The 14,534-nt window shown below is 45.3% G+C and overlaps 1 protein-coding gene across 2 annotated transcripts in view; it reads right to left on the bottom strand.

Moving 5' to 3' along the window:
* Positions 1 to 726: 726 nt before the first annotated feature.
* Positions 727 to 14,534, bottom strand: part of RMND5A (required for meiotic nuclear division 5 homolog A) — a 49,522-nt gene continuing 35,714 nt past the window's right edge. The window contains exons 5-10 of one of the 2 annotated variants that reach the window (XM_058667653.1): positions 9,501 to 9,667; positions 8,578 to 8,743; positions 6,390 to 6,492; positions 4,316 to 4,470; positions 3,214 to 3,301; positions 727 to 2,354 (exon numbers count right to left, since the gene is read on the bottom strand). In XM_058667653.1, coding sequence (XP_058523636.1) covers positions 3,238 to 3,301; positions 4,316 to 4,470; positions 6,390 to 6,492; positions 8,578 to 8,743; positions 9,501 to 9,667 — 655 coding nt within the window. In that variant the 3' untranslated portion in view covers positions 727 to 2,354; positions 3,214 to 3,237. Of the gene's footprint in view, positions 2,725 to 3,213; positions 3,302 to 4,315; positions 4,471 to 6,389; positions 6,493 to 8,577; positions 8,744 to 9,500; positions 9,668 to 14,534 lie in introns of both variants that reach the window. The other variant, XM_012928575.3, reaches the window with a different exon arrangement.

Raw genomic sequence — 14,534 nt, forward strand, 5'->3', positions numbered from 1 at the left:
TTGTGTGTGTTTGTTTGTTTTTTGCAATACCCACGGTCCCAAAGGCTGTCATCACTGATGAAATAGTTGCTTGATCACAATGAAATAGCTGCTTGCGCCATAAAAAACACTGAACTCAACTGTGAAACCTCTGGGATCACTGGAGAGAAAAACAAGGATCCTCACTGCCACCAGAACCTGGTGTGAGTTTTAGCTGCTACAGAAAATTCACAACAAAAGACCGACTTCATAAACTTCCATAGCTGTGGTTAAATGCGCACGCACGGGCACACACACACACACATAATACACACCCTATGCATATGAGGTGTCTCTTAGAAAGTTTCTATATTAAGAGGCACCAATACCCGTTCATTTGTGAATATTTAAAAGTCTCATATAATTAACCACCAATAAAACAGAAATGGCATCTGTGGATGATCACTTCTAAAAAGGAGATGGAAGGAGGACAACCCTAGAAGACTAAAAGACTGTACCTGACAACACAGTTGCTCTGGCTAGGTCACAATCTAAAGACTGGAGAGTGAGACCTCATGGGTTTAGCATAGTTCCTTATGAATTTTGCCCAGTACTGATAAGTGGAAACTCTTCCCAGCATGTATTTATCATTAATCACATCTCTACCACTGTCTCCTATAAGCAGAGGCAGAGCTACCAGGAGTTCCCAGCATCTTCCTGTGCTGCTCATTGGCCTACGACTCCTAGCTGGCTGGGAGCTTCCCTTCATCCCCGTCTGTCAAGGTGTTTCTAAGTGGGAAGCAAAATGTTACACTGTGCCATCTTTGTTAAAGCCTGGCCTCTCTTCAAATTCACCTCCCCTGCACATTTAGTCTCCAATGGATTTTAAGAGCATGTACTTAGAGGGTATACAGCACAATTTTCACATTACAATGGTCAGATCAAGAAGGTGTCACATGTTGGTCCTTCCCCCGCCCTGTGGACTTGACAAGACCTTACGCAGCAAGTCGTGGAGACAGAAACTTCAGGAAGAGCGCATCCTTTTCAAGGTTTCATGAATTGCACAGAAGAGTGTCAATAGGACTCCCATTGCTGGGCAGGGGACACAGAACTCTGGCTTTTGTCCTTAGAGTGGCATAAGCTCCAACTGTTGTCAAGTGACTGCCTGCCAGTGATCTGCCCCCAGTCTCAGAGCATGTGTATCATTCAAACGTTGGAGACACCTAATAAATGTTACATATGTGTCTTGAGGTGGAAAATGAGAATGAGTTGCAAATAAAGCTCAATTTGACCCAAGGAAGAAAAACTTTTGTTTTCTTTCAAAAAGATACCTCCAAAGGTTTAACGAAAAGAACATAAATCTATATAGTAAGTCAGTTTACACCTGTGACCCAGAGCGTGGCCTGGAACTCTCTTGGCAGTCCAAGAGCCTGTCTCAGCTCTCCTCCTTCAGGGCCTATTCAGAGGGTTCCAATGGTGAAAAGCAAACACGTGACAGGAAGGAGCTGGACTGAGGCAGGGATAAAGCCAGCCCTCTGAGCCAGGCTCATCACAACCCCTTGGAGGGCTGTCTCCCCATGGCTGCCAAGCAGCACTCCCTTGCTGTCCCCACTTCCCTCACAAACCAATTCCAGCTCTCGCAGGGAGACCCTCAGGGGTAGCCAGCCAGGCTCAGGGATCACTGCAAACGCTGCCACTGGTCCATCAATCGAGCACCTAGCTCGCTGACCCCTCCCTCAAAGTAAGCCCATCTGTGGTTTAGAATGAGAAGTGTCACATTTTTCTTTGCATCTGTGTTTTCTGCTTATTCCATTTTCTCATCAAAGCATCTCGGTCTGGATGGTTCAGCTCCACGGCCCGTAAAATAAAGCTGCAGAATATTTGGTGGTTTCCATCTAACATTCTTTCATAACAAAGTAACCATGGGGTTAAGTCAGAATTCTCTCCATAGAGGTGGTCTTCTCCGTGTTAGCATCCAGAAAAGGACTGGTGGTACACACAGCTATTTCTGGACAGTGGATTAAATGAAGATCCCTCACAAAAGGAGAAGTCCATTATCTATATCCACGAGAGCACTACACAGGCGTTCAGTCAATGAGATGATCTATGTCACAGAAGAGAGGCATTGGACAGGAAACTATTCAGAAATGAAAAAGGCAATCAGATCCCGTGCTATAGAAAATCTGCTAGCTTCTATCTTGAAGGACTTCGATAGCGATGGGTTAGGTGACGGCACTTTAGGACTGGAACATGCTTCTTCCCTTCCAGATACACAATGCTTGATGCTGGTGCACGTTAGTCCACACACACAAAACACTGTGTCTGCAATGACAGGCAGAGTTGCCAGAGACAGCCAGGTCCTGAAGGCAGATTTCAGAGGACAGGGCTACCAACACCTAGAGAGCACATATCAACTTAGGAACACTTCTAACTCAAGATTTTCATTTTATTGAACACACTTTTAAAACAAGCACCTCTTGGCAATAAAAGCAACAAAATAATAATAATAATAATAATAAAACCAAACAAAAAACCCCAAACAAAACAAAATACAAGAACCACACCAAAAACCAGTAACACTCCTTCCACTTAGCAGTAGTGGAAGACTTCTCACACCAGCCTGCTAAATCCATGATGGAATTGTGTGAACAGGCAGCCCGTGGGGCTACGAGTAGAGCTCAAATGCAGGTGTGATGGCTTCATGGTGAGAGCTGGAGCAGAAGAAAACATCAAAAAGCAAATTTGGAATCTATCACAGCTTTCTTCCTTAAGCAAAAACAAAAACAAAAATGCAAATTAGTTTTAGACCCACAATTCAATTTCTCTACCGTTTTCAGAAGAGTTTTCATTTAAGTTTATATCTCAGTAAATAAAACATTTCCACAAACACTCTCAAGGTTCACAACTATCAAGAAAATGACCAAAGTAAAAGCTGGGGAAAGATTCCACACATGCCAGGAAGGTCAATTTCTGTTTCTGCTCTTAAAAAGTAAAAAAAAAAAAATCACCATATAATTAAGTACAAAAACCTGCATTGAATGACGACTGCTGGTGTATTTACTTGATCAGAAATGAAGACCAAGAATAATAAAGCCCTATGAAAACATCTGTCGGGAGCACTCCCTCAGTGTGTGCACACTACCATGCTGGCAACAACTCAGGAGCATTAGTTTATATCCACACGGAGTCCTTGGTTCACGGCATTAAATGGAACAGTTCTCTTCCGAAATGCACCCACAACTCAGTTTCACTTACAAATTGCAAACTAAAATTATTTCTTCAGAAAAATATCTGTTTGGCATCTCCTGGACTTTGTTCCATTGGGCAATATGGACATTTTAATCTATAGAGGAAAAAAAAGAGAGAAACGGCATCAAAGACCAGGATCAGAACAGAACATTCAGGTCCCTTCTAGCCGAAGAATCTTGCTAACAATCAGATGCAAATTTACCCATACATACAGCCATACACTGTGTGCGCATGGGTCGCCTCTGAAAATTCATAACGCCTTTCCCATAATATGGCCACCAAGCCTTGAAGGGTCATGAAAACACAGCCCAAGGCTGTGGATGCTCTTTTATTAACAAAATGAAAACAATTTTTCTGAAAACTGCTTTTGAGGTCTCAGAAGTAAATCTAGTTTCTCTTCTCCAAAGGTGTAGGCTGTACCCAGCTCAAAATGGTTTTCCAAAGCACTATTTACATAATCTACTCAAGCGCAGAAAATCAGATGTCAGCCACCCAACCCACACTGACAGCAGCCCATATGCCTCTTGGTGACGCATGAGCCCCACCCCCGACCTCCCGGCTGGTCTGCACAGCGATCAGCGATCCAGCAGACCTCTAGTCTCCACCAATCTGCACTAGAAGTAAAACAATTACAAACACAGACACCCTCGGAATCAGGTAAATCACTTTAGCAATGTTTATAGTAACAAGCTAAACACTCCTTAATAGGGAACAGGCTAAATAATCATATTCCCATATGGCAGACTCAACAACTTAAAAAAAGGGTGGTGGTGGTGAGGGGAGCAGCACATAAAAAGATCTCCCAGATGTAACATCAAGTGGGATGGAAAACACAAAGCATAAAACAGGATATGGCATACATCAAGCCACTATAATTTTAAAAAAGGGCAGGAGGATGCATCATATTCCCCAAAGCTAAAAGATTTATAATTCTAAATATAATCACATATCCAGGAACAAGCTACACAGAGACTGAAGAAAGATCAGACACCACTTATCTTGCTAATTGAATAGTCATGAAATCTATTTACTTCTTATTTTCCCAACAGATCCCCTCCACCCGCCAGAAAAAAAAAATTTACTAACATCTAGAATGTCAGGCACTTACTTGCTCCCATTAAACATTTTATTCAGGGCATCTCTCGATATAATATGACCACAGACCAGCTTCATGGGTGGATTGTTATCTGTCGTTTGCTGACGAAGAATGGGGCAGGCAAATATAGAGTGATACCAGCACTTTTTACCAAGGTCCACTTCAATCTGTGCAAAGAAAGTTTAAAAAGGGCTCATGTGATATTTCTGGAAATGCTGCCTGGGTTCCTGCACACTGTGTGGCACAGGGAGCTGCTCACCTGCAGAACGCTGACAGCTCCCTGACTCACTCAAAGGGCAACTCCAAGTGCGAACTCAACCTTCAGGACTATGCATAGCACCGCCTTTTTTTTTTTTTTTTAGTAGTGTTACTTTTCAAACGCACCTCTGATGTGTTTCAGCTTCAAAGGTCCCAGAGTGGCGTTCCAGAACATAAACATTGTCAAGATACCCACATGAACAAACCCCACCAGAAGCCACTTTATAGCACACTTGGGCTCGGTGAAAACATTCAGTGTAGTAACTCCTTCCTGGGCAGACTAAACACGGTTTACATCTTTCTGTGTGAACTCTGGATCCGAGTTCCCTGTGTCCTGTGCAACCATTCAGAGGAACCACCTGCCCTGGGTTTGTGGCAAGGTTCAGTGGGACCTAGCACAATCTCCACATCAGCCCATGGCCCTGGGACCAGCTGTTCCTCCACGCTTTGACCTACCACGAAATCCCCCAACAGGGCAGAGACAAGAGCTCCACAAATGGCAGTTTTGTTTTCCGTCTTCAAACCAAAATGGCTACAGGCATAAGGGTCCGATAACCCAGGCTCTTGCAAGAAGGCCAATAGTGTCACAGAGCAAGCCTGACAGCAGACAGCTTGACTGCCCACTTCAGCTGCTTAACCCAGCCAACCCACAGGCTATCAGCAGATTCTTGTCTGCCCTGTTCTGGGGCAAAACTTCCCACCACATGGCACTGGGATCCCCCCAGGGGCCGAGCACCTGCTTTACGCTCCTTTCACTGTGGGGGTTACCAGCAGGGAACAGGGGTGATGCCTGCGCCTTGACCATACTAGGGACTGCAAATGCACCCGTGCCTTCCTTCGCAAACAGATCTGGAGGAGTGGCTGGGGCCACCAACTAACAGGGATACCGGCTTGCACACCAGGTGACTACAGATAAACCTGAGTACAGGTATGGCAGAGGAGAAACAAAAAGAATAAGCAACAAGATGCTTAGTGTAGTCCTTTAGCACCTGTGACACAACTGTGACAGGGATGGTAATTCCAGACAGGAACCTTTAAGGGCTTGCTGTCAGTGACCTGGTAGGGCACACACAGAATGACCTTGGCACTTCATACCATGTGAATAGCCACCCTGTGCCCCAAATGATTCTAAGCGTGCCTAAGTTATCTCAGCAGCAGCAGAAAGGGTGGGTCCACAAGGTAGAGATGAGCAAACTAGTACTTAGAAAAGCAAGCGGTTGCACCACTGCTTAAAACCATGGGATCAGGGGCCAGCATCAAGGCACAGCACGTTAATCTGCCACCTGCAATATCATCTGATTTGGGTACTGGTTTGTGTCCCCAGAAGCTCCACTTCTGTTCCAGCTTCCTGCCAAAGGCCTGGGAAAAGCAATGGAGGACTGTCCAAGTGCTTTGGGCCTGTCACCAATGTGGGAGACCTGGATGGATTTCTAGGCTTCTGATATCGGTCTGGGGCATCCCTAGCTATTAGGACTATTAGGGCAGTAAACCAGCAGATGGAAGAGCTTTCCCTTCCTCTCTCTAACTCTACCTTTCAAATAAATAAATCTTGAAACAAAGCAAAATATGACTGCAGTAGACACGCAGCACTGGAGGTCCACTGGACTGCAGGTGTTACAGAGGCCTGGATTTTAACAGTCACATAGCTGATTTCCTGTCAAACTTTTAAGAACTCTCTCTAGCACCTCCAAAATAAAACGTAAGCTGTTCTGTTTCTTGCTCCTGTCACAGAACTACAACAGTGTTTCCTGGTTATTTGTCAACCCTTCACATCGCTATTTTTTGTAATGAGAGGAGAGATAAAGAAGCAATGGGAAGCAGAACTCACAGGTAATTCGTCTTTCTGGTTCCAAACGCCAGTACACTGCCTCTGTTCAATCACGGCTTTGATGTTAATTAAAGCTGGCAGCGCCACACAACCTGCTGAGAAACTGGGAGAGCAGCAGAGGAAGCATCAGTGCCAGGCCCGTGTCAGGCAGTGTGGCCAGAGAGACGTCCACTCCTCCAGATGCCCCACACCGCAGGTTCTGGCTACTGCACAGGGCAGAGCCTTCTGCTAGCTGCAATCACATCTAGACATGCCTACTGTAAGAGAAGCAAGCGGCTTCCCCCCTCCCCCTTTCCCAAGCCCGCAGGTACACTCCCGGTAGTGAGCTGATAAAGCAACCCCTGGTTAAAACAAAACAAAAACCCAAAAAACAAGAACCATTAGAGTCTATTTAGTAAATAACCAAATGCAGCTTTAAAAAACACAAATGGTTGGGGCCGGCGGCGTGGCCTAGCGGCTAAAGTCCTCGCCTTGAAAGCCCCGGGATCCCATATGGGCGCCGGTTCTAATCCTGGCAGCTCCACTTCCCATCCATCTCCCTGCTTGTGGCCTGGGAAAGCAGCTGAGGACGGCCCAATGCAATGGGACACTGCACCCACATGGGAGACCCGGAAGAGGTTCCAGGATCCCGGCTTTGGATCAGCGCGCATTGGCCCGTTGTGGCTCACTTGGGGAGTGAATCATCGGACGGAAGATCTTCCTCTCTGTCTCTCCTCCTCTGTGTATATCTGGCTGTAATAAAATGAATAAATCTTTTTTTAAAAAAAAAAAAAACACAAATGGTGGGCCTGACGCGATAGCATAGTGGTTAAAGTCCTTGCCTTGCACGCACCAAAATTCCATATGGGCGCCGGTTCTAATCCCGGCAGCCCCACTTCCCATCTAGCTCCCTGCTTGTGGCCTGGGAAGGCAGTCAAGGACGGCCCAAAGCCTTGGAACCCTGCACCCGCGTGGAGACCCAGAAGAAGCTCCTGGCTCCTGGCTTCAGATTGGCTCAGCTCCAGCCGTTGCGGTCACTTGGGGAGTGAACCAACGGACAGAAGATATTCCTGTCTGTCTCTCCTCCTCTCTGTGTATCAGCCTTTCCAATAAAAATAAATAAATCTTAAAAAAAAATACAAATGGTAATTAAAGATGCAACAGTTCAAAACATTACACTCTACACATAAAAACTGGTGCTTTGGGATCCAGTGTTGAAAGACAGAATTGCTCGTTCCAAGCATTCCCATTTGCACGGAGAAAAGCAAGAGCACAAAAAAGGACCAGTGCTCTGCTCTGCACGGCAGTTCCAGCATCAGATCTGCGGGGGAGAAAGCGTCTCGCACTGATTTCTTCACTCAGCAACACCAACACCCTCGCCTAGTTGCCAATACACTTGCTCATCTTCCCTAGAAGATTCTTCCACCAAAGGCTTACTAAAGCAGTCAAAGTGTGGGCTGCACCTAGACACTACTCACAGTTCAAAGCGAAAAAGTGAGAAACTTTAAGAAGCTTTTACAGAATTTCGTGCACCACCTGAAGTTAGTGCACAAACAACCAGTGTTTGTATCTGTCAAACAAGCCAGAGTTGCTGGGCTCTGTCTGCGGGTCACGAGTGGCATCCTTGGCCCTGCAGCGCTTCCAGGAAGAAGCACCCATCTTTCAGAGCTCAAGTGTTGCAGTCCCTGCTCAACTGAGTCCCTCTTCAGGACTATTTTGAGCAGTGAGAGCCACGTATCCAAGGTCTCAGGCAGTAACTGCCCCGCAAGAGGACATGAAAGTTCAGCCCCACTGACCAATGCGGGACAGCCCTGCAGCTGCTCACAGTCAGAGATTTCTTTGTGCTTCTGTCACAACCGACTTTTCTCTTGGCCCAGTCCTTTCACTTTCATTCCCCCACGGTGTCTGATCCTAACACATTCCCTATATGTACATCCCCAATTTTGAGTCTGTCCTCCAGAGCTGTAGGACAGAAGTACCATCTGTGCAGTGCCAATATGATGGCAAAGGCTCTGGGACCTCCAGGGTCACAGAACAGACTTAAGCAACTGCTGCCCTAAAACCAAGTCATTGCCAACTCTCAGTCTCTAGGAAAACCAAAAGCACTCTTCTCCAGAGAGAAAAAAGTTCTCTAAGCTTTAAACATCAAGACAAGAGGAGCCAACTGGGCAGTATACAGGTCAGTAATAGACAGGGCCCTCTTCCGTACCTGACACTGAGCGGGGACTCCACAGACAGCCCTAGCAGGGCACAGGCATCCCGTGTGAAGATGTCACAGATGTCAGCCCACTGGTTTGCATCAAGCAGGTGAACATAAGGTGAGTTCTCTATCCCTTGTCTCAGGTACACAAGGCTTCCCATCAAAACCTGAATGTCTGAACAAAAGGTGTGAATAGTTGCACATGAACGTTTGCTTGCAGTTAACAGACTGAACCCCCTCACAACTGAGACAGCCTCAGTGTCCTGAAATTCCGGTCCATGACACAGGTGTTTGATGCACAGTGTAAGGTGTCACACCCATATCTTGTAACAGAGTGCCCAGGTTAGAGTGCAGCTTCTTGTGAATGGAGGCAGCAAGCAGCTCAAGTTGTTGGGTCTCTGCCACTCACATGGGAGACCTGGATTGAGTTCCAGGCTCCTGATTGGGGCCCAGCTCAACCCCAGTTGGTGTGTACATTGGGGAGTAAATTAGTGAATAGATCTCTATTAATAAACAACCTAAATTTAAGTTAGAAAATCTTGAAATATTCTGACCCTTAATTTGGTTTAAGTGTAACATTTGTTCCCTCATCTTTAAATTTAAAAGTACATCATGAAGAAAAAGCAAGCACTGACTGTGTAACTTTGTACACACAGCACAGCATTAATCAGCACTGTCTGGAGGTATAATGATGATGTCATCACTGGGCACACCGCGCACACTCGGTATTACTCCAGGCTGTGCTTTCACACTGCCACTAGCTCTTATGGAGCTTTAGTGTTTGACTTGGTTATGGGGTAATCAGGGTTTTTTGTGAATAATTTTCATCTACATCTGCTTTATTAGCAAATACGTGTCGGGCCTGTTTCAGGTAAAATGTTAAACTTCAGTGGTGGCCATAGAGTCCTATTACCAATGGGCTGCAGACTCACCTTTTTGATGATTTAGGGCAAATGGCTGGAAGTTCTTGGCATATTGTAACGCCTCTCGCTGATTTGTAGTTCCACCCATTAACAAGCTAATGAAGTAGAGTCGATGCAGCTTGAACTCCAAGGAGCTGTTTTGGGCTATGAGCATTTCACGGTTTGATACTGCCCACCTACAAAAACAAAACAAGAAGAAAAATATTTGTAACAATAATCAAGAGAATAAGACAGGTACATTCAAACTTGTTTGAAATCTTACTGACATGAACAAGAGGTTTGGCCTGCCATCTTGTGGAAGTCTGTGGTAGCATCAACCCGTTAAACAAGATACACCACAACTCCACCTGAAGAAATCCTTCAGCTGATAAAGGACAGTATCAATGCCAAGTCAGAATACAACCACATCCTTGGGATGTGTCACACCGTGGATTCAGCGTGCACAAGGATGCACTCTGGAGTGGTGTGAGCCATCAGTCACAAACACATTGCCTGGAACCTGTTTGTTTCCTGTTCAACCAGAAACTATTCAGTCAGTCAAAGATTCTGAAGGGGAATCATTTATTTCTGAGTTACTGTTATAGCTGTAAGATCTTGTGCTACCTGGGATTTAAAAGAGTAAGTGCAGATATTTCCTCTCATGGTACTTTCAGTTTAATCAGATTATGCAAATATTACATGGTATATCTTACTGTGCCCACATAACACTAATGAGGAAGGCAACATTCTTCAGTTTTGAAGAATCCAAGATATAGAGACTTGGGCCCAACCCAGCATGGCACAGCATGGATAACCCATCTAGAACTGGGACTATTACCAACCACATCATTTGAACACCAAAGCAGCAGGCACCTGCTGGTGCTACAATCAAATCATTCCCATGCTCACTCAACTCACCAAGGGTCAATGGGATCTGAACATGGTCAACGGGATCTGAGGAACTCCCCAAACATCAGGAGTGAAGCACCTCAAGTTGTTCATAGTAGACCAGCCCATGGGGCTTGCACCTCACAAAGCTGCCTCTCCTGGCTCCTATACCTTCCCACAGGGCTCCACTTGCATAAACAGTCTCTTGACTTGCTGAAGGATGCACCTCTGAGAGTCAGGCCACTAAAGTTTCTTTGATCTTAAAGTGATTTTAAAAAAATAGTCATCATGTGATCTAATATTAATCACCTGATCTTGTAAACATTTACTTAAATTCAGGTTAGTTTTGGAGCCTTGGCAGCCACGAGAGGTAATGTGGTGAGGCCCGTCCACAGGAGCAGCTGTCTCTCACCCACGCCCCACACTAGCCGGTGGCGCCAGCAGAGCTGTGCTGTCTGCAGTCTCAAGATATCTTTTCACTCCAAAGGCTGCATTTCAGACCACTTAGCCAGAAGTTTCTAATGGCAACCCATAAAAGAATGATTCTGTTTTTCTACTAACGACCCTGGACGGGCAGTGAGTTTTTTCTTTTCTCCATTTCTGACAGGAGGTGTCTGTAAGTCAAAGAAGGGTGCTATAGAGACAGCAGCTACACATGTGAATAAAAGACAAAGGCCAACTAGAAGAAAACAGAGTCCTCAAGCAGGCCACTTACAAAGGAAAAACATCTCATTTTCGTCAGAAAGTGTTCATGATACAGTGTTAAAAGGGGCAGGGAAGAGGAGAAATTGTGAGGTGTGCGTGTGTGTGTATACATGTACTGTATACAGTATATGTGTGTATACACACACACACACACACACACAGACACCAAAAATTCCAACAGGAATGTTCTCAGGAAAAGTTAGATTCCAAGCTTCAGTTACCAGCTACTATGGGATGGGCTCTGACTAATTAGAATGGGGCATCGGGGCATCAGGCCAGCAGCAGGTGGATGACCCACTGGCACGTGCCAATGACAAAATCCCGCTGCATGGCAGCACCCCCTATCCTGACCTCTCAGTGTTCCAGGCTGCCTTCCAGGCCCCAAGTTTCCTATAATGAACAGTAACTTCCAGCTTAATGCAAAAGCAACAATACTCAAACCCATATAATCCAAGTTTTCACAATTCTTGAAGTATTTCAAATCTGTAATAAACTTTCCTTCATGTAACTTTTAAATATCAAAAGTAAAATCTCACAAGGCAAAAGGATTTTTAATCTTCCTTAGCAAACCATCTAAACTAAGGATGACACTCCCAATTTTTAAAAAAATATTCATTTACTTTTATTGGGAAGTCAGAGATTCACAGAGAGGACAGAAATCTCTTCCATCCACTGGTTCATTCCCTAAGTGGCTACAACAGACAGAGCTCAGTTGATTCAAAGCCAAAAGCTAGGAGCCTCCTCCAGCTCTTCCATGTAAATGCAGAGTCCAAGCCTTTGGCCCATCCTTGACTGCTTTCCTAGGCCACAAGCAGGGAACTGGAGCAGCCAGGACGTGACCTAGCACCTATATGGGATCCCAGCACATGCAAGGTGAGGACTTTAGCCACTTGGGCCACTGCACTGGGCCCAACACTACCTATTTTAATCCTACACATTTTTTGGCACACTTTGGTGTTAACATGAAACCTTGTCTGTTGGAATCTCTTCCTCACACTCATAATGCCAACCCAGGAATCCACATTTATACTTTCTGAACAAGGCCACAGTTTGCTGAGCAGATTAAATACAGGTTTTTATTTATAAAACTCATTTTGTCTTGCCTCCTAGTAATACAATCAAACCTGTTAAGCTATCTTATGACCACTTCATGACTGTATGCTTTCATTACATGAATTCTTGATAGAGTGCTATATTCTGGATACTGGCATTTCTAGCAGAGAACTTCAGATTTTGGGAGGGGGGTGATTATTTTCATGTACTTAAAAGGTGGGGACCGGGGAGATGGAAATCTCCATCCACTGTCCATGCCCCAAATGCTGAACCAAGCTGAAGCTAGGAGCCCAGACTCCATCTGGATCGGTAATAGAGGTGGCAGGGACCCAAATATGTAAGTCATCATCTGTCAGGATGCAGATGGCAGCCAGACTGGAAGCAGAAAAGTTGGGATCCAAACTGGCAGCCCGACACACATGGCAGCTGAACCTGCTGTGCCACAATGCCTGATTTTCAGATTAAAATACATACACATACACAAACAATGCACTTTATCAACCAGCAAGTTAACTAAATTATTTGTTTCTGTAAAAAAAAAAAAAAGCCCACTCCCCAATCTCAATGTGGGCCACGAGAACATGTTACCACTTGGACCATTCCTTACGTAAAGAAACACTGTAGAGCAGAGGGGTGGTGGTGGGGCCAGTAGATCACCAATGTCAAAGTTACCTCAATTTACTGCCACCACAATCCCCTAATGAAGAGACCCCCAAACATACTTCTTATGAAGTGACTAAGATATACCTCACACTTACTCAACAGAAACATTAATCATCCTAATTCTGAGGCCTCTGAAAAGACTTGGCACAATGCGAGCTTCATATTCAAAATTTTCCTATCTTTACTCAAGCACAATGAAAGCTAAATTTCACCTCCATAGTGGGCTGCTCTCCCCCAGAACAATGGACAGCAGGAGTATTACTCTCTCCTGCAGCTATGCCAATCTGGGTGGGCATCTAGTTAGAGCAAAACTGTGAAGGTAAGCCCTTTCAGATCCTACTGCACTCTCCATTACCATCCCTGACTATACTTTTACAGGCATAAGTACTTCTAAAAACCAGTCTCCTTTAGGGACTTTCTTTAGTCTCTTTTTTTAATAGCCTCTTGGAATAAATCTGAAATTTAGGAACAATGAGTCATAAGACTTACTGTACAGGTTTGGACTTGGCAGGACATTGGTAATATGAATCAATAAATTATTTCCCTCATTCAGAGAATAGCAAACATCACAAAAAATTAAAGTCAGCCAAAAAAATAAACTATACCTTTGGTTTAGAGGTTGGCTACCATTTAACTTGAGAGGCATTTATTTATCTGTCTATCCATCTATTAATCAGGCAGAATTACAGAAAAAGAGGCAAAGTGATCTTCCAGCCACTGAATCACTGGGGGCTGGGCCAAGCTGAAGCCAGGGACCTGGAACTCCATATGGGTCTCCCTCACAGGTGGCAAGGCCCCAAACTACTTGGGCCAAGAACTTCTTCTTTTGCAGGTGCATTGGCAGGGAGCTGGAACCAGCACACCCCCATAAGCAGCAGGTGGCAGCTTAACCAGCAGCACAATGCCAGCCCCAAATGTCACTTGAAGCATATTCAAATGACAATTTCTCACCTGGGTTGGGTCCATCGCTGGAACTATCACCAGCTGACTCATCACAGCGCTGGTGGGTATTTGGTCCTCACGGACTATTTCCTGAAGATGCGCTTGGCATCTGGTACAGCAGGGGAGACTGCAGGTGACAACTCAAGTACTGGGACCCTGCCGCCCAGGCGGGAGAGACCCAGGTTAAGTTCTGGCCTCCTGACTCCAGGCAGGTCCAGCCCCTCCAGTCAGGAGATCTGAATTCTAATAAAGGCTATTCTGATTTCCAAGACACATCTACACATCTTGGGAGTTCCTACATACTTTCACTTTAACCAGTATAGGAGACAGGAAAAAATGGAGCTGTCACCCAAATATTTCTTTTCTGGCCTGTTGCATCAAGCCATCCTTTTCTGTACCTTCCTCACTGAGCATCATTTTCCATTTCAGTTAGCTTCTTTTAATAATGGTACATCTTCTCTGCAAGACTTTGCACACAGGAAGAGTTGATGTATCAACTCTCTCTTGTTCCATCTTTTAGGAATGAAAGCCGAAAGGCAGAAAGATGGGCAGCTGGGGGTTGCAGGATGGGAATTCTAAGGGAAACACCTAGCTTATGCAAGCCTGGAATGCTCCTGCCCATGAGCTCCTCTCTCAAAGCCTATGTCCTCTGCTATCCTAGGAGACCAGGGAGACCGCCCACCCACAGGAAGCCACAACTGAGAACAAGATGCATGCTACAAACTGCCTCATCCCTGCCACCCACACTGCCAGTGAGAGCCGAGGCTCCACCATCAGGCACCTCTGCTGGCTGTCCGTTTTCCTTTTCTGCTT

This window comes from Ochotona princeps, chromosome 8 (genome assembly GCF_030435755.1).
Source record: "Ochotona princeps isolate mOchPri1 chromosome 8, mOchPri1.hap1, whole genome shotgun sequence".
Taxonomy (NCBI): Eukaryota; Metazoa; Chordata; class Mammalia; order Lagomorpha; family Ochotonidae; genus Ochotona; species Ochotona princeps.